Source organism: Myodes glareolus, chromosome 9, assembly GCF_982192425.1.
Source record: "Myodes glareolus chromosome 9, mMyoGla1.1, whole genome shotgun sequence".
Classification (NCBI taxonomy): domain Eukaryota; kingdom Metazoa; phylum Chordata; class Mammalia; order Rodentia; family Cricetidae; genus Myodes; species Myodes glareolus.
The window spans coordinates 37,245,229-37,265,594 of record NC_142034.1 but is presented as its reverse complement, the minus strand read 5'-3'; the positions used below and the strand labels follow the sequence as shown (position 1 = coordinate 37,265,594).

At 41.2% G+C, this 20,366-nt stretch overlaps 1 protein-coding gene across 14 annotated transcripts in view; it reads left to right on the top strand.

The window, feature by feature from the left end:
• Positions 1-20,366, top strand: part of Bcas3 (BCAS3 microtubule associated cell migration factor) — a 479,995-nt gene that overhangs the window by 34,705 nt on the left and 424,924 nt on the right. For all 14 annotated transcript variants that reach the window (XM_087910149.1, XM_087910146.1, XM_087910147.1 and 11 more), the window contains exon 6: positions 7,165-7,246. In XM_087910149.1, the coding sequence (XP_087766275.1) occupies positions 7,165-7,246 (82 nt within the window). The remainder of the gene's footprint in view (positions 1-7,164; positions 7,247-20,366) is intronic.

Genomic DNA, 20,366 nt, shown 5'->3' with positions numbered 1-20,366 from the left:
AAGGAACACAGATGTTAGCTGGCTTGGTGTCCAAGACTTCCCAGGTGGAGTTAGAACTGTTCACTGAAGTAGATGACTCTGAGATGAATAGAGTTTTTGATGTAAGGCAAAATGTACTTGAGAGAAACCTGAGAAATTCTTCTTGTTTTCCAAGTATCATGGCTCACTTAACAATTCAGGTTTATGGATGCCAGGGAAATAGCTCACACTACTTTCCACGCAAGCCTGAGGCCCCAAGTTAAATCCCAGACTTGATGGAAAAACTGGGTTCCTGTGCTGCGGAGACAGAGAGAGGCTCGAGGGCCAGCCTAGTACCCTCGCACCCCACCTCGGCCTCACACACTAGAGAGTCGGGCTGGGAGCTAGCTCAGTTGAGGATTTATCTAAACCCTTATCTTGTTGGAATAGAAGCTGCATTCCGTTCACTTTGAGCTCACTGTGCATTTCAGCCTGGTTTTGAGGTCAGTCCTCCTACCTCAGCTTCCAGAATACTAGGATTATAATTTATGCCACCGGTGACACCAGGAAGCCATCAGAGTTTTGAGGCTGGATCTCATTCCGTAGCCTGGGATGGCCCTGAACTCTACAACCTCCTCCATCTGCCCCTCAAGTGCTAGGTTGTAGGTAGTGACACGTCCTCCTCTCTTTCTTGAACTGGTTAGAACCTTTACAATTTTTATTGATATTTTCCCAGAACCAGCTTTTGGTTTCATTGATTCTTTCCTCCATTGATTTCCTTTTTTTCAATTTTATTGAGTTCCCCTCTAATTGATGTTTATTTGTGCCTGCTTGCTTTGATTTAGTTCTTTCTTTTATTTCATAGGTAGTTTGAGATTTTTCAATGAAAGACTCGCTTGTCAACTCTATGCATTTAGTTTGTGGTGTGATTTCACTCTGTGACTGCATACTGCAAGTTACAATGGGTTTTTGTTTTCATTTAGTTAAAAACGTCTTAAAGTTCAGCATGGTGATACACACTTGTAATCCCAACATTTTCGAGGGTCAGGAGTTCAAGGACAGTGTGGGCTACATGAGACCCTGGCTCAAATAAAAACAAAACAAACCATAAACAAAATAGTTTTTAAAAATTTTGAAACTTTCTTCTTTGAACTGTGTGTTGTTTACAATTTGGTTGCTTAATCTCGCTAGTGTTTTGTTATTTTCCAGATGTCTTGCTGTTACTAATTTCTGCTGTAGTTCCATTGTGGTGAGAGGGTAGTGTGTGGTTTCTGTTCCTTTAAGTGTGTTAGGTGTGTTTATCGTCTACAAGATGGGTTCCTCGAGTTTTCCAGTGTATCAGCACAGTGTTACTGTAATTGCTGTGTATCAGGATGGAATTAAGTTATGGATTTACCTTCTTCAGAGGTGTTGAGAGTCCGAGAGTCTCATTCGTATTCTGCACTGTGATATCTGCATCTGCATAAGAGGCGTCCTTCGGGATGGCAGTTGGCGATCCCCTGGCTCCACGGGTGCTCGGCGTATGACTGGCATATCCAGAGGTTGGCTTATGCTATCAGAGTGGCCAACATTAATGGCTGCCTAGAGTTCAACAGAAAGAACGCTTATACATTCTGGTGGAAGTGTGAATTGATATGAAGTCTTTGGAATCTTGTTAATCAGTGAAAGCTGCATGTATACCTACCTCTAATATCTTAAAAACTCTTTATTTTAATTTTTTTGTGTGTGTATGTGTTCTGCCTGCATGTGTATCTATGAACCACTTGTACAACTGGTGCCACAGGGCATTATAGACCCTGGAAATGTGGTTACATACAGTTGGTAGCCACTATATGGGTGCTGGGAATCAAACCTGGTTCCTCTGTAACAGCAGCCAGTGATCTTAACTGGAGCCTTTGTCTCCTGCTCTGTTTTTAACATGGAACTCAGTGATCCATCTACGCCTGCCCCTTGAGTGCTGGCAGTAAAGACATATGTCACCACACTCAACCTATTTTTATATTTATTCTTTTTTTATTTAAGCATCTCTCTGTTTTTATGTGCATTCTGAATGCCCACTATAGCCAGAAGAAGGGACCAGATACCCTGTTACAGGAGCTACGATATGAGTGCTGCCAATGGAACTCTGGTCCTGGGAGAGCAACAAGTGCTCTCAATTACCTTGAAGATAGAGCAAGTATGCTAATAGGTCTCCGCAAAACCAAACCAAAACAAAACGTCATACACGTATTCACTGAAGCCATCTACAGTAGGAGTCACAGCTGTATGGGCTGTGATGCTAGATATAACTGTGAAGTGGACAGGTGACCTAGATCATATTTAGTTAAGGAAAGGACAACATGAAGAACAGCTGAAGGCAGGCAGGGATGCTGGTGTGCACTCTAATAAATGCAAACCACATCAACATCCTCTTTGCAATAACAAGCGTTTGGGCTGGAAGGTAGCTTTGCTGTCCAGGACCTGACCAGAAGGGGTAGTGGGTTTGCTTTCCTACCCAGGATCGTCTCCAGTGCCCTGCCCCCTTCAAAGGTTAAGAGCATAATATAAAGTACTAAAGAGAGTTTGCTTTTGTACCTGTATCTTCCTGTGTGCACAAGATGGTTAGCTTGTGTGTAAGTGATTCTGCTCCAGCTTCCCAATTTCTGGGACTCCAGGTGTGGTCCTGTACTACTGCCTCTGGCTGGAATTATCTTTTCAAAAAGTAGATTCAGTTGTCTCTTTACCAAACTTCATTTGCTGGGCAGCAAGAAGCTGCAGAACTAGAGAGGTAGCTTGAGATAGAGTCCTTCCTGGTGTGTACAGGGCCCTAGGTTAAATTTCTACCAACTCAAAAAAAATGATTACTGTCAGTTTTGATACTTTAGAGTATTGTAAAATAGCTCAAAGAAAGTAGTGTAGACATCTGTGAAATTGATGACCATATGGTGGCATCTGGAGAGTACCTGCTAGGTAGTCTATTGAAAGAATAGTGAATTCTTTTTTTGATTTATATTTGTGTAGTGTGTATTTTGGTGAAATTGGATACTGAACCTAGTGTGGTGCCTGCACCACATGGAAATGTGGTCTGGCAAGGGTCTGGGGAGTAAAGAACACACAGAGACACAGGTCACACTTGAAGCGAGAATGCCAATTTTATTTGTTCCAGGGCAGCTTATATAGTGCTCTCCTTGACTAGTGGCCACGCCCTAGCTCTCAGGATTTCCTACTGTAAGCCCATCAGAAACCACTTCCTTGTTATCAGGAACTCATGAGGGTTTCATGCACAGAGCAGCTGTAAGCATAGAAAAACAAGTTTTTTACTCCAGCAGACAAAAGGTCATAGAAAGTTCATGGTCTGAGGGTCTGTGGCTCCCAGCAGCCTAGGGCCAGCACTGAGCTACATCCCAGCACTGCTTATTCTTAATTTTTTTTTTTTTTTGAGGTAGGGACTCCCTCAGTTGGTCTTGAACTCACTCTGTGCATCCCAGCATGCAGAGCTTGTATCTCTGATCAAGGAACTTTAGACCTGGTCCATACTAGAAATGCAGTAGAGGCCCAAGGTAGTGTGCTATGTAAAATCCTAGTGTTGTCATCCAATGGGAGTCTTTATAGCAGTAGAAAAAGAAAACCTTGCAGTCACGTGCATCAACAGGAATTAATTCTTAGCCAGTAATGTGGAAGAAATTATAGAAGAGTATACTCTATATGACCCCAATTATTCTGTGTTCAGTAATTAAAACCTTTCTGCAGACCTAGAAAGTTGTGATTATGACTAGGGAGGAATGTCGCAAGCCTTCTAAATTTCCATAATTGTTTGTCATGTATTTATTTACTAATTTTTGTGGAGACAGAGTGTCACTTTGTAGTCCTAGCCAGTGTTGAATTCCTCGTACAGGCCAGGTCGGCCTCGGAAGTTAGTGCAGACCCTCCTGCCTCTGCCTTCTGAGCACTTGCTACCAGCTTAACTGTCATTTTCTTGAGGTGTAAGTCAGTAACATAGATGCTTTATGGAACACTCATTAATCTCTACATGTAGGTAATGGTCTGTGCATTTTAAATAGATTGTTGCCTGTCAGTAAAGTTGTTCAAAGAAAAAAGGCCATTTATAAGCTATAGTGTTCTGTTTCTGCAGGCAGGGTGGTGCAGTGCGGAGGTCCACCTTCATTGTCCTTAGTGCTGGGTTGAGGTTTTCTGCTCTGTCGCTCTGTCGTCAGTGGGACACGGGTTTCAGAGCAGGCTGGTTTCTGGGGGCTGGGTTACCTTCATTTTGTTTTACAGTTCTCTGAAAGTTTTCTCCAAGCTCCAGATCTCTGTGTGTGTATTGTTGTCTCCTGAGTAGTCATTTCTCTTTCCTTAGATTGAGCTGTGAGAGTCTAAACTTGGATTCCCCCACCCCCTTCCAGTTTGGTATGTAATTTGCATATTTTCACCATGCGAAAGCTATTTTCTATGGTTGGAAAGACTTTTTTTTCCTACAGTGTGAACAAATCATTCTTTGTTCTCCTTATTGTGCCTTCAAACTGGTACGTCCGGTTTATGCCCCAAACAACAAAAGTCTGTCATCAGAAATTAAAATGCCAGCAAGAACAAAGGCAGGGAGACCGGGAGGAGCTGGGACGAGGCACCCAATGCCCTCTCCTCTTGCCTGCAGCAGCTGGGGTTCTTGGTCCACTCTCCCTGCTGTTGTCCTTGGGCTGTCAGTTAGAAGTGAGCTTGCAGCTTCTTTGAGGCCACAGGGTCCTCCTCGCTGAGGTTCCTTGTCATTTCCAGAGATCTTTTCTCTAGGAAACCCCAAATTTTCAACACTGTTTTGGTATTTATATGAAAGCAAAGTTATCCACGAACACACTGAATGACAGCGTTAGGGGCAGCGGGGAAGCATCCCTGTATGTCTCTCTATTTAGAAGGCTCTCTATCTGGATATGCCTTGCTAACACTCTCAGCCAGCGTTGTTCATGTGTCAGCTGCAAGATTCTTTCCCGGGAGGCTGATTTTTGTGACTTACATTCTGCAGTTAGAATTAAGCTTCTGGTCTCAGCAAGGCGTAATCCGGAGTCATGTAGATTCACAGCTCTCTGTACAGGTGACACGGCACTCCCTCCTTCTCTAGAACCCTAACTCAGGTCGTGAGGTGTGAACAGTGCATTTTAAATCTTTCCTCGTGGTTTGTCGTTCTCACCTGTCGCTGGACATGTGAAAACGTTTAGTTTGGAACAGGGAGTTTGGTTTATTTTGAAAGTTGTTTTATCGTAAAGCTTCATGTGTTTGGATTTTGAATTGTTTTTCTGTGTTTTTTGCTCTTGTGTATTAAATTTAGTGATACCAAACGTTTTCATTATGGCAAGACAGATTTTTAAAACAGTATTTAGTATATCTGAGTACAGAGACGCAGGGAAACGACGTTATATCTTTTAACATTCAAGTTTTGTTTGGTAGAACCAAAACTGAATCCCGGTTCTGGAACATGGAAACAATAGTACAAATGGGAGATTTTGTGTTTACTCTGTAATTTGTTATGGGTGTAAATTTCACAAGCGGAATTTTGCATTACTTTGTATTATACAGCCTTAAGTTTTATACTATTTTTATTAAAATTTTTTCTTAATTGTATGAAAGAGTAGATGTACTTATCTCTTGTCCAGCAAATACTATAATGTAATAACTTACATTAGCATTCTCTGCTTGTCTTTTTCTGTTCCAGTTTTCAAGTGGCAGTGACTTGGAACTTGTCAATAACAATCTTTAATAGAAGTAAACCCTATCAATACTCACCTGTTAGCAAAACCAAAGATGTAGTACATTTTAGATTTCAGAAAAGTGTATGATTGCTGCATTAGATGGAAAGTTTCACAAAATAATCATTCTAGTTTATTCCTGTAAACTTAATTCTGTCCTATTTCCGTAAGATGGAGACTTTGGGGCTACAGTGCTTTGCTCATGGGTTTTGTTATTGAAATGAAAGCCATGAAGGCTGTGGCACACAGGAGCACAGGAGCCTTTGCTCTGTGGGCTTCTCTGAGCCTGTGGGCAGGTGGTGCTGTTGTTGCACTGTAATTGCTGGGATGCTCATGGGACTCTGCACACCGAGTGGAGAGACAGCCGCTGCAGCCAGCCACTAGTCTGAATCACAATGGACTTCATAGGGTAGAAAAGCTCACGGCTCACAGCTCTAAAAGGTACACAGGAACGAGGCTGAAGGCACCTCTGCGTGCACAGAGTTTACTGGAAGATTTGCCAGTTTTCATGATGGATATATTCTTGCTACTTTAAATCACTCGTTGTGCCTATTAAAACATCAATATTATGTGTCTTCTATGAGTCTTTATCTTTGCTACGTCTATTAGAAGTTCTTGAATCTTTAGGGCCAATTTTATAAGGCGAACCGTTTTCTTTGCTATTAGCACAGTAAGCTGGGGACCGTATTAGTGTCACCTCCCACAGTCAGTCTAGAATGTTGTTATTCTCCAGTTCTGTTTTAATTTGCTCATCAGATCAACCAGGATTTGAAAGACTTTTTTTTTTAATTTGATATATACTAGCATACCTCCTTTTGCTTTTTGGAGAAATAGAATACTGTAGTCTTTATATCTAAGTACAGATTCTGACTTTCTTCAAGGGGGAGTGGGCATTGTTACAGTGTTTGATCTTTGTTTATAGTAAAAGTAATGACTTCCAAAGTTGCTTGCTTACAACTTTATTAACACAGAAAATTGCAGTTAGGGGTATCTCGGAGGCCTTTTTTAGCAGCCTTGTCCTATAATTGCAAAATAATGTAGTTGATAGATTTGAATGATTTTAGAAAGACAACTGACGAGTAACTGAGCTGGGATATTGCAAAGCAGTCTCATAGCTGCTTTGCTCCAGCATGGAGCGTGAGCACAGGGGCTGCACAGACTTCTCATGGGTTAATAGAAATCACAGACTTCCAGAACAGACGTTTTTAAAGATCATACCAATAATGAATTGTAATGTTTTTCTGAAAATGCTTACAAAATTTAAGATAGGGCTGTATTTGATGTGTATAACCTACCTAAAATTCTAATGTATTGTGTGGAGTCATGTATGTATGTATGCATGCATGTATGTATGTATATAAGCGTGCATGCATACATGTATGTATGTATGCTTATTTCCCAAAAATCTTGATAGAATTTAGATGTTTTCATCTGCTAGCATTGTGCCGCATATTTTAATCTACTGAGATGGTTTTTGCTTTCTCTCATGCAGATCAGCGGGGAGGCCCAGGAGCTCTTCTCTGTCCGACACGGCCCCGTCCGAGCAGCTCGAATCTTACCTGCTCCACAGTTGGGTGAGTGTCGCCCTTACGGGAAAACAAACCGTGTAGTTTCTCTTCTGTTGGTTTGGACTACAGACAGCAAGAGTGATAACCCAGGTCTGCTTTGCTGCAAAGGTCCATTCTACCTCCCTCCTCCCCCAAGACAAACCTTTAGTCCTCTCAGTTGCAATAGAAATAGGTAATCTTAACCATTTCAATATGGCTATTCACTTTCTGCTGTGGTTTTGATTTATCTCCCTCCTCTTTGATCTCGATTTGGCCTCAGCCTTTGCTTGCTCTTTCTCCAAGCTGTCTTCTCTCTTGGCTTTCTGGGCTTCCTTCTGGGCTGCCTTTGTTCTGCTGCTGGCCTGCTTTCTTCTGTGGGTATTCCCCAGGTCTCCCCTTGCCTGCCTCTCCCTTCTCAGACTTGCTGGCTCAGAGAGCTTGGTTTTCAGTATTGTGTCTGTTGTAGGTGACTCTGCACTCAGACTTCACTATGGCAGAAAGGTGTTGTGGGCTTTTAATGGAAACTGCACTTTTTTTCAGTTTTTATATTAGTGTTTGTTCATTGTGGAAGACAATGAATCATTTTGATGTCTTCATGTATACAGTGTCCTTTGAACCTTTTTGCCCTCCATTGCCTTCTCATTCATCCATGTTTCTTGCAAGTACTTCTTAGTATTGCATTTAAGTATTGTATGTTCTGTGTTTATGTATAAATGTCCAAATGTGTGTTCATATTAAGTTTTCTGATTCCTTCATATTATGGAATCAGAAATTTTTTTCCTTATTGCCTTTGTTTACTAAAATACATTTTTATGTATGCAGAAAACAATCATATTAATCACTTGAGAAACTTTAAAGTTTCTTTAAATAAAATAAGGATATCATTTGAAAGATTATCCTGAAATGAAAACTCTCGATAAGACTTCATGTAGTTGTTAATGATCTAAGTTAGTGAGAGTGGTGCTTACTAAAACTTAGGGCTTGGTTGTGCGTAAGTAATTTTAGGGATCAATGTAACAATTTTTTTAATAAAATGGAAAGGATAGCTGGGCAACAATGCCGTAAGATCATATGATTTCTCCTTGCAGTTCAGCTACGTGGCCTTCATAGCCTTCATCTGTCCTCCTCCTTCCCCCCTCCCTTCTCTCTCTCTCCCTTTCTCCCTTATTCTCTCCCCGCCCCCCATTCTGCCCTGGGGTGAGTTTGCTTGCTTTCCCTCTAGTTTCTCTCTCTCTTTTTTGTCCTGCTACATTTTTATTCTTGTGGACAGTTTTGAAGAAGAAGGCTCTAGACAGTCCTTCCCTGCTTTGGAATCGTCAGGGCTGTCCACAAGAACTTTAACAGTAACAGACTGTTTTTTCTTTCCCGTGTGATTAACAGAAGCAGAATTTTGACTTTTTCATTTTATTTATAAAACTTTTGTTTAGTCAGTTACTAACCAACATTTCTCAGCTTTTACTTGTCTCAAAGTAACTTTTAAGTTTCTTTGTTAGTCAGTAAATTATTTCTGCCACCAGTAGACTTTCGATTTAAAGTACAGTTTTACAGGATAAATGCTCCAATTGAATAATTCTAAATGTATTTGGTTAAATTTTAATATTTGTTTTTATTAAGTGTAATTCATGGGACAGAACTCATAAAATTCGTATTAGGAAATCCAGTCCTCCCTGGGGTTGTCCCCTTGCGCATTATTCCTTCATTTTGGTGGCAGGGCTCTGAAGCTTCCTGAGAACACACGGGAGAGCTCAGCCCATCCTGTGAAATGTCTTTATTCTCCTTGAACTCTTGGTTGGCCAATGACTGCTCACTTAGAACCACATTGTTTCAGAGTTTTGTAGGCATTCGGTTTGAGTTAAGTGGAAGAGTCTGAGTCCATTTTGACATCTTTTTCCTTTTATGTTTCCTGTTACTCTGTTGGGAATGTTGACTTGTTTTTTTGTGTTCTTTCTGGTTTTTCGAGACAGGGTTTCTCTGTGTCACTCTGACTGTCCTGGAACTCACTCCGTAGACCAGGCTGGTTTCGAACTCAGAGATCTTCCTGCCTCTGCCTCCCGAACTGGGATTAAAGGCCTGAGCCTTTGTTTTGTTACAAGTTATAACTATATAACTCTGGTTGGCCTACAACTTGCTATGTAGACCAGAATGTCCTCTAAGTCAGAGAATTGCCTGCTTCTGCCTCCTACGTGAAGGGATAAAAGGCATGCTCAACTATACCCAACAAGTTTTAGTTTTTAAAAACTGATGTTGTTATTGTGTGTAGTGTATGATGTCTGGGTGTGCATGCCCTAGCATGTGTGTGGAGGTTAGAGGACAATTTGTAGAGTCAGATTGAACTCCTGTTGCCGATCTTGAATTGCCCCTTTACCAGTTGAACCTTCTTGCTTGCCCCTCATTTGATCTTCTGTGAGCTGGTCCCTATACTGTGTGTGTGTATGCAACCTGCCTTCCATTTTTACCCTGTCTGTCCTACGAGTTGCCCCAGCAGTGTTCCCTTTTTTGATGGTTTGAGTTTCTTTAATTTCCTTATGATCTATTCTTTTTTTATTAGCCTTTTATACTTTTGCCTCCCCCCTCCCTCCCTTTTTCCCTTCCTCCCTTCTTCCCTCCCTCCCCCCTTCCCTCGCTTCCTTCATTTTTTCCATTCTTATTCATTCATTTGTTTGTTTGTTTGAGACAGGGTTTCATCTCTGTGTCCAGGTTGGCCTAGAACTCATTTTCTACCCCAGGCTGTCTCTTCTTGCCTTGACCTCACAAGCACTGAGTTTCCAGGTATAGTCACCATCCCCAGTGGATTTTCTTTTAGAATATTACGTCTCACTTGCCCTTCCTGTTCCTCCTCACATTGGGTGTGTGTCCTCATAGTACTTGCTGCTCTTTATTGCTGATTTGTAGTCTCTTATATTTTTAAACAACTTGTTATGTGTGTAGGTACACACATGTGATGTGTGTGCCAGAGCATGGATGTGGAGGCCAGTACTGGCTCTCTCCTTTTATCTTTTCACAGGTTCCAGGTTCTCTGGCTGTTAGGCTGTGTGGTCAGTGGCCAGTGGGTCATCTTGCCAGTACATGATACATTCAGTGCCTCATGAGAGTGTTTGCTGTCAAGTCTGATAAATATCTGTTGAATATTGTTGTATGATGTCTGCTCACAGAAGTTAAGGCCAAATTTCTGTGAAAAATCTGTCCCGTTTAAAAAAAAAAACAGAAAGATTGGCATTGTAGTGGTATAATAGTGAAAGAGTGCAATAATCGGCACCATAGTGGTGTAATGGTGTAACTGTAATGATCAGCAGTGTAGTGGTGTAACAGTGTAATGATCAGCAGTGTAGTGGTGTCATGGTGTAACAGTGTAATGATCAGCAGTGTAGTGGTGTAATGGTGTTCCCAATAAAGCATGCTTCTTTGCTTCTTCGCCACTATCAAGTACTCAGCATATTCTTCTAATGAGTTATTTACTTATTTATTTATTTGTGTGTGTGTGTGTGTGTGTGTATCCTTGTTTGTGTGAGTGTCTACAGATGCTAGAAGATAATGTCAGATTCTTGGAGCTATGAGCAGTCTGATGTAGACGCTTGGAACTGAACTCTGGCTTTGCAAGAGCAGCAAGCACTTTTAATTTAATTGAGCATCTCTCCTGCCTCCTGTGATTCAATACATTCTTAATGAATCTAAATCTTTAGAATTTGGTTTTTAAAAAATCACAAAAAGTATGATGACTGGTGATGTAGTTCAGTTGGTAGAGCACTTGCCTCTGATGGATGTGTGAGGCCCTGGCACCTGCAAAACCAGATGTGTTTTTCATGCTTCTAATCCAGCACTAGAAAATATCGTGATCATTTGTATGGGAGCCTGGAATGCATGAGATCATGTGTCTCCCGAAACGTAGAAGGCTACGACCAATCATTTGGCATGTTTATATCAATTAAAACTTGAAGTACATGGGGGAAATAAGGGAGAAAAAAATCATATTACTAAAATACAATGTGTTTGAAAAATGCTTTAATGAGGCTAGGTGGTGATGGCACATGCCTTTAAACCTCAGCATTCTGGAGGCAGAGGAAGGCGGATCTCAGTTCTGAGGCTGTCCTGGCTTACAGAATAGTTCCAGGACAACCATGGCCACACAGAGAAACTCTGTTATAAAAAAGAAAAATGCTTTAATGATTTAAGAGCTTAAGATGCTAATTTAAAACATTAAAAAGACTCTTTAAGAGTCACATAAAGGTAAATTAAAAAAAAAACTTGATGCTGATCCTCCTTGAAAATTAGTCTTGAAATCTTATTTCAAGTAAAGTCAAATTTTCTTGTAACCTAAGTAACAAGTTTAGATTTGGAAACTCACTGGTATAATACAGTGTATTCATGTGTATATTTTAACATATAAATCAGGTTTTTATATAGTTATTGTGTTTCTTCTAGTGCTCTTGGTGGCTAATACCTGTTATTCCAGCACTTTGGAGGCTGAGGCAGGAGAATTGCTAGTTTTATGGTAGTATTGGCTAAAGGGGTTGAAGCTGGCCTGGACTATATACTGAGCCCTTGTCGGAAAACAAAAGCAGCCATCAGTGGTGCTTATATTGTTTCCCAGCGGTGGGTAGGTGGAGGCCGGAGAATCGGGGCTGGAGGCAGTTTTCCTCATCACTGTGATAAAATACTGGACAAAAGCTGCTTAAGGAAGAGAAGGTTCCTCTTGGACCTTGGCTCAAGGGTTTCATCCTCAGAGTAAAGTGATGGAGGGAGGAGCTTGAAGCAGTTGGTACATTGCATCTCCAGGAGCAGAGAACACAATGTTAGTGCTCAGCTCGCCTTTTCCTTTCTGGACTGTCTGGGATCCAAGAGTAGGCCTTCTTATCTCAGTAATCTACTCTATATATTCCTTAGCAGATGTATCTCTAGGCTAGCTTGTACAGCCCTTCACGGGGATACCCACAGATGTGCCCCAAGGTAGCCTGTACAGTCCCTCACGGGCATACCTACAGATATTTCGTTAGCCTGTACAGTCCTTTACTGGCACACACATAGGACTGTTTCTTAGGCGATGCTAAACCTTGTCAGGTGACAATTGGTATTAAACATTTGGTGGCTATATGGTGAATATGAGGCCACCTTGGGTCACTTGGAGCCCCGTCTCAGAAGACAAACATGGGGGGGCAGGAAAAATGACTTCGTGATTGACGGCATCTGCTGCTCTTACATACGGACTACATGAGTTCCCAGTATTCTTTTTGGGTAGCTTATAATTCCTGTCTTTAGAAAGGAAGGGTGAGAAAGGAAGTGATTGGGTTGGAGAAATAATTCAGTGGTTAAGAACTTGTGCTGTTGTAGATGTTCCAATACTCTGAAGTGGATTCCAAATGTCTGGGATTCCAACTCTAGGGATCCAGTGTCCTTCTGGACTCCTCAGGTACTTTTAAGTAAGTACATGTGCATGTATCTATATACATATATGTTTATATGTGTGTGTATATATGTACCATATGTATATATGTATATCTAAACATGCACATTTATGTATATACGTGTACACACACACACACACACACACACACAAGCACATCCGCACATGCTTGCATGCACAAATGCTTGCACAAACACATCTTGCAAACTTAAAAAAAAAAAGCCAGAGCCATTACCAAAACCAAACAACCAGCTGCATGGATTTCATCAAGGGCAGCACAGTTATTTCTGGGGACCAGGGCATGAGGAGACAGGTGTTCAGAGCATGAGCAGATCGTGTGCGAATTCCTCAGTGTCACCTCGGGCTCACAGCTAAAGGTCATGAAAACTTAACTCCCGTAATAGAGAAATTGATGGTTCTTGTAATTCCCTCTCTCCTCCCTCAGTTACTGAGTACGTGTGTGTAAGAGCTTAGTTCTTTATATATATTGGCTGGTGTGTGTTTCTGTGTTTTTCAAAATACTTCATTTTGTGAACACTGTTCTCTCTCAAAACTCAGAATTTTTTCATTGTTTCTAAAGACTCTTATGTTTCATCTTTTGCATTACTTACTGTTTTTAACTTTTTTCTTACTGCAGTGCTCTGATCTCACAAACTTCCATATACAGCTATGTTAGCTCTGAGTTAAATCTGGTTTCTGTCATGTTCAAAGGAGAATCATTTGATTTGTTCAGCTGTATGAAGTCAGAATTTATGACTAAGTTCTTGAGAAATGTTGGTGTGATATTTTTGATGTAACATTTTGATGGCTGTGGTTAAAGAAATGAACTCTGTTACACATGAGTGCATGTGAACGCGCGCACACACACATGCACCCAGAAGTAGGCCAACTGACATTTGTTTACAGTTATCAGAAGTATGTTGCAAAGAAGAGGGAACAGGCGTACTGACATTTTAAATGGTTGAACTCTGAGATTTGGGCCTTTCTTTATGTTTTTCTGCTCTAATTACTTTTCAACATCCATCGGTATTGTGTCTTCATTCCTTACACCTCGTCCCTAGTGTGGTAGCCATGCTGATTGGGTCATTTAGGAATGATTTGTTTTCCAAGCCTATGTTTGAGGTGGCTTTGTTTTCCTGATCCTGTCCAGAGGACATAGAAAAACTATTGTCCTCCATCCAGTACTGCACTTAAACTTTAAGCTTTTGTCACAAATGTCAGGCGGCAGTGGTGAACACTATTTTCCCTTTTAAGTTCGAGGCCAGCCTGGTCAGTGCTACACTGAGAAACTCTGCCAGGAACAGCCCTTCCACCCTCAGAAAAGATAACTGTCACAAATGCAGTAGTGAATTTTGTTTTTTTTTAAATTAATAAATCTTTAAAAGAAATGTTGACTGCTTTTTTTGCAACTCGAAATAAACTCCCAGTAGTGCATTGGCCATGTGGATCGGGGTTAGGCAGACAGGTGTAAAAGGCGGCTGCTAAATCCCAGTGACCCACATAGAGATGACTATCACAGCACGCGCAATGCTTTCACTGGAGATTGGGTCTTGGCGAATGGATGAATCTTTGGTCTTAAAATCCATGTTTGTTTATTGTGACATAGGCATGAAGCCAAGAACTCAGCATTTGCTAAGTCATGGCAAACGTAAAATGAAATTTATCCTTTTTGAAGATTTTTGTCGGAAAATCAGTTAATTTTGGGGATATTGTTGACTAGGTGGCAAACAAGCCGGTGCAGTTGTGTCACCGCTGCTGCTGTCAGCGCACAGGCCGCTCCGCGTCTGCAGAAAGCCCCACTGTCAACTCTGAACGCCCGGGACACCGACAACACACAGCAGAATAGGACGAATGTGGGAAGGATGTGGAAAAATTGGAACCTTCAATCATGGTGCCTGGGAATGTATCATTAGTGTAGTTATGTTGAAAACTAGTTTGGAGTTCCTTCAATGTTATATATAGAGTTACCACATGAACCCATCAATTCTGTCCCTAGGTATACAACCAAGGAATGAAATACAATGTCCATATAAAAATAAAAATATGTCCATACAACAGTGGACATGATCTTCATAGCAGTATTATAAAAATATTGAATTAGGCCAAATATTTACCAGCTGTTAGACTGTGGTATATCCATACAGTTGACCACTATTTGGTCATTAACAGGAGCAGGTTTCTACTTTTAAAAAAATTATTTCCTTTTAATAGTGTTGAGCAGTGTCTAGATAAGCTCTCTACCAGATTCTCATTTCAGGAATAGAGTTCTCATGTGTGTTACATCCCAGTGAGTCATTTCTCCTGCTCCATCTTTCTCTTCCTTCCCTCTCCTCCACCTTCACTCCTTTCTCTTCTTTCTTTTCTCTTTCCTCTTCCTCTCCAATCCTTTAGCCTCAGTTTTTCAAGTTCTAGGATTGCGGGCATAAATGTGTGTGTGGGTGTGCTTGCACATTGGTGTGTTGATGTGCACTTCTGTGTGATGCACAGTGGCCGGAGAAGGTCGTTGGGTGTCTTTCTCTTTCATGCTCCAGCTTGCTCGTTTAAAAGAGGATTCCTTATTGAACCACAAGCTTGATATATTTTCTAGACTAACTGGTTAGTGAATTCCCAGGATTCACTTGTCCTGGCTGTTCTATTCCTTGCAAATGCTGGTATTATCTCCAGACATAGTCATGACTTTTTTTTTTTACATTTAAAAGTATTTTTAATGAGCCAATAGTAATTGTAAATAGTACATTTTAATATAGTGAGATAAATATTTTAATTTGTATACACTGTAAAATGGTAAGCTTTGGCTAATTAACATTTCGACTGTATCAGACACTACTTTTCTGTAGTGCTGCTAACTGAAATTCATTCTCTTTACTAGTTGATATAGTCAGTACATTGCCACTAAGTGCATTTCCTGTGCAGGGACCAGAGGTCACCAGCTGCATACCCCTGTGAATCTGAAGTAGGCAAGAGGAGATTTGAACTCTGGTCCTTCTGCTTTTACAAGCAAACACTCTTACTGGCTGAGCCATCTCCTCCTCCCCATGTTTCAATCCCTTTTCATTTTTGGACAGTGTTCCACTATTTGGACATGCTTTGCTTTCAACAAGGGTATTTTGTTTATTTCCAGCTTTGCTGGTATGTTTAAACTGCTCTTTCTGCTGTTAGAGGCATGTATTGATTTCTCATAAATCTTTATTTAGAAGTGGGGTTGCTGTGACATATATGTTTAATTTTATTAGGTATTGCCAAATATCTAAATTATAAATATTGCAAATTTCTACCATCAATGTTCGTTTTCTGGATGATGTTGTTTTTGGCTTTGTGATTCCAGGTAAATGCTCTGCATGTGAGCTTTACGCCCAGGCCTTACTTGGCCCTTTACCTTGTTGCTTTGAGGCAGAGTCCCCAAAAGTTGTTCACTGAGGAGCTGAGCTGGCTCTGTAGTCCACTAATCTTGTGATACTTCTGGCCAAGCCTTGGAAGCAGTTGGGATCATGGGAGGGATATGGCATTCCCATAGTTGGGGATCTTTCTTACATACATATGGGCTACATTTACACAAGTGCACCAGTAAACACGTACACTCAAAAGAAAATCAATGCTCAAAAAGTTCTAAGTCCTTGACTAATCTTTTTTTTTTTTTAAACTGTTTTCACAGTTTTGCCTTTTCTGAATGTCACATGATAGGACTCATTCAGTACACAGCATTTACACATTGGCTTCTTTTATTGACTTTGCTTAAAGTCTTCATTCCTTGATAACTTGCTAATTTCCTTCAAGTCGTGAACAGTATTTCACCGCAGTCAGGGGTGGTTTATCTGTTCATCTGCAGGAGGAGATGCTGGTTGCATCCATGCTTAGCACAGCCTGACTGTTAGAGGTAAATAAAACCACTGTTAGCAGTCACATGTGTGGATATGTGTTTGCATCGTTTAGGTAAATATATCTGGGGATCTGAGGCCATTGTATGGTGAGAGCATGTTTAGTTTCTGTGGAACTGTCAACTCTCCTCCATAGAGATGACACAATCTTTTTCGTTGGACCTGTGAGGAATGACAGTTCTGTTGTTGCCTGCCCTGCCTACCTTCTGGTGTCAGTGTTTCATAATTGGCCACTGCAGGAGCTGTTCTGTGGCATCTTACTGTTGTAATTGTCAATTCCACAGTGACCCATGCCACCAAACAGGGTCTTGCGAGGTAGCCTTGACTGGCCTAGAGTTCCCTCTTGCCTCTGTCTCCTATGTGCTAGGGTCTAGGCGTGGCCTTTCTGGGCCTTGCGCCAATTTTTAAATAGCTCTTTTTTTGTTGTTTAAAGTGTTGATTCTAGGGGCCTAGCTTTGCCATAGAAAGTGTGGTCAGTATGTGCAAAGTTCCAAACCCCAGAAAACTCAAAAACAAACTAAAGACCAAGCCAGCCGACTAAACAATAAGCCCCAGACCTCAGTTCTTGTCTGTTTTAAGCCACAGTTCTGTGGAAGCTATGTTCTCTGCATGTATTTTCTCACAGTATGGTGCTTTTACTAGTGTCCTGAACAGAACACGTTAAATCGTGGTTTCCTCACCCACATGTGACTGCTCATGTTTTGTGACTCACTAATGCTCTGCCCACTTCACACACTGCCTGTGCCGCTTTTTTCTTGCTAGGACTCCAGGCATTTAGCCTTTGTTCTTCCATGTCTGTTGTTAGCAGTCTGTACCCCCTGTGCTAGCACCCAGTCAATTGCTGTCAGTGTCCCCGTTTCTACCCTGAGTGCTGGTGCAATTTCTTACTTACATTTTTTTAATGCAGCAATAATCTTTAGCAAGTATAGCTCTCCTTGTGTGTGGTGGTTTGAAGCTTAGTTTGAGTGTTGGGCTTAAGCTATTTCTACTTCACTGTAGGTGTGAACCACCATGTCTAGCTTTAGTCTAAATTTTGACAGATGTGCACTTTATATTCCATATTTCTGTGAAGGTAGAATTCCCAGCAATCCGGAACGGTCTCGTTGTGTGCTGTTTCCCACTCACTCATATTCAGTGCCTGCTTGCTTGCTTGCTTGCTTGCTTCCTTCCTTCCTTTCTTCCTTCCTTCCTTTCTTTCCTTTCTTTTCTGATTTCTTTCACACCAGAGAAAACAGTTTTCCCTACTTTCTGGGTGGATTTAAACTCTAGGTATCTTTCTTTTCTATTGCCATGTAGTATTCCATTGAATGAATACCTTAAATATTACTTGTATTCTTTTGATATTTTTCTTTTTAATATTTTTTGATGCAACTAACTTGTAGCATGCAAATTCAGAGCTTTGTGTGTGTGGTAGTTTGAAGCTTAAATTCAAGGATGGTCTTGATAAGTTTTTATTTTAAAATTTATTTAAATTTATTTTAGGTGCATTGGTGTTTTGTCTGTGTTAAGGTGTCAGACCCCCTGGAACTGTAGTTGCAGACATTGCGAGCTGCCACGTGGGTGCTGGTCCTTGAATCTGGTCCTCTGTAAGAGCAGCCACTGAGTCATCTCTCCAGCCTCTCAACATGGTTTTAAGCTGTGAATATAGTGATTATGATTGCTGACTTACAGGTCTTAGTGCATAGGAATTAAGGTCAACAATGTAATGTGTATGGTATGTACAGGGAGGTACTGTGAAGAAATAAATCTGGGTGTGGAATAGAATGTGATGTAGGATGATGGAGAGAGGGACCTTTCTGACTACGAGATATTTTGGCCAAGTTGTAAAAGACATAAGAGCGTATTCAGCAGAGAGTAGAAAGTGCTGTGCTGTGAGCTGGAAAGCCTGGGGAAGCCCGTGTGTGCAGACGGAGTCGCGTGGATAGGGTCAAAGGGACTTTGGCACTGTGGTCAGAGCAGGAGCCAGGGCTGGCATGACACATGAGTAGATGTCCTTTGCCTGTGTCCCCCTTTCACAAGCCATAGCTGCCCTCTTTGATATATTGGTGCTTGCCCATTTCCACAATAGCAATAAGCAATTAACTAATTAGCCTTTGACAGCCGCTCTGCTGTTGGTTCCAGCAGAGTAGTCGGACAGACGCTTTTCTCCATCCTTCCCGTTTGTCCCACAGCAGCCTTTGCAGTGAGTCAGGTGTGACATGTACGTGTGCAGCAGTGTGCAGAAGCGGTCCGCCTGTCCATGACCGGTTCAGTCCCCTGCTGGTCAGCAGTGTGCAGAAGCTGTCCGCCTGTCCATGACCGGTTCAGTCCTCTGCTGGTCAGCAGTGTGCAGACGCTGTCAGTTAAGTCCTCTGCAGAACAGTGGGAGATTTTGGTGGCCTTGACCGTCTAACAGGTCTAATCTGTGAAAGAAGGCCTGGATGTCAGAGTGAATTCTCAAAAAATGTCTAGGGCCAGCATACGACCCATGATCCTGGCTTCAGCTCCTGGACATAGAAAAAAAGAAATCTCTAATTGTCTTCTGTGCTGTACTCAGTACAGTTTATGAGTTCACTGGGAACTACAGTGTATGCCTGTATTTTGAATATCAAGGGCAAATGCCAAGGTGTGCTTTGTGACCACATTTAGATTAAATAGTTGAAGGCGGTGAGATTTTTGTCCTGACTCTCTTGTGCTTGATCCAGGTTCATGAAACCTCTGTCTGGCTTCTTCCGTGTTTCAACCCCTGTCGTCTCTGTTTAAAAAAAAAAAAAAAGAGGCACTTGCTCACATTTTTCTGTTTAGATAAGAAAAAGATATTAGAAGATTATCCAATTTATGACAGGGATTATTTATGAAAAATCTGATAAAATAGAAATTGTCCCTTGTAAAAAAAATTCTGACAGCCTAAAAACTGACACAAAAATTCATTGATCATACAATCATCCGAAATTTCACCTTTGCCTGTATCTTGAGTGCTCACAATGAGGGAATCTGTAAGTAAAACACCTCAAGGTCAACTTATGACGTCTGTTTTACAGGAAATGATTTCAATTAAATCAGTTTGTGGGAGGTAGGGCATGAGGGTCCGTATTCCGGCGGCATTATCCGCTCGCTGTGCTGAGAGGACAGCCTGGGCAACATGAGACCTCGTCTCCACGAGACGAGGCAGGGAGGTTTTGGGATAGATTAGCTGAGTGGTTTAAATGAGTTTAGTTGTTCAAAGAAATCCTTCTGGAAAAGATTTTCTCAGTAAAAATTTATTAGTGAGGACATACTGTTGTGTAAAGTCTTTATATGCAGGACACTGTCTTCAACATCAAAAGGGAGAGGCGCAATATTTCATCACCAGTTGGCATTTTATTTGCCGCTGGATCTGCTTTTGGACTCAGGTAGAAACTGTTTTTAAGTTGATGTCTTGGAATCTCAAGGCTGATTTATGAGATTAAGCTCTTTGGTTCAAATGCGTTCACAATGGCGTGTGTGATGGGGATATTAGTTAGCGTTTTCTGACAGGCGAACTGTTTTGAATTTTGTTGAGTGGTGGAGGAGCTGGTGACTTGGTGAGCCGGCCCGCTTTCATTACTTTAATTGTGTGATTTATTAGGATTTTAAGCTTTTTGTAAATGTTTTAGTGTTATAGGACAGAATTAAAAGGATTTAGAATAAAAGGAGTTTAACAAAAGGACTTTGCAACAGGATTGCAGTAGTTTTTGTATTTGATGGATTTGGTTAGCTGCATTTCATTTCAATCTTCATGGTGCCTTCTGTCCAGTGCTGTGGAGCAGGTGTGTGTAACGTCATTCTCTCTATTGTACATGCGCACACACACACACACACACACACACACACACAATTTATATATAAAAAGTTAATCTGCTCCAATTTGGAGGAT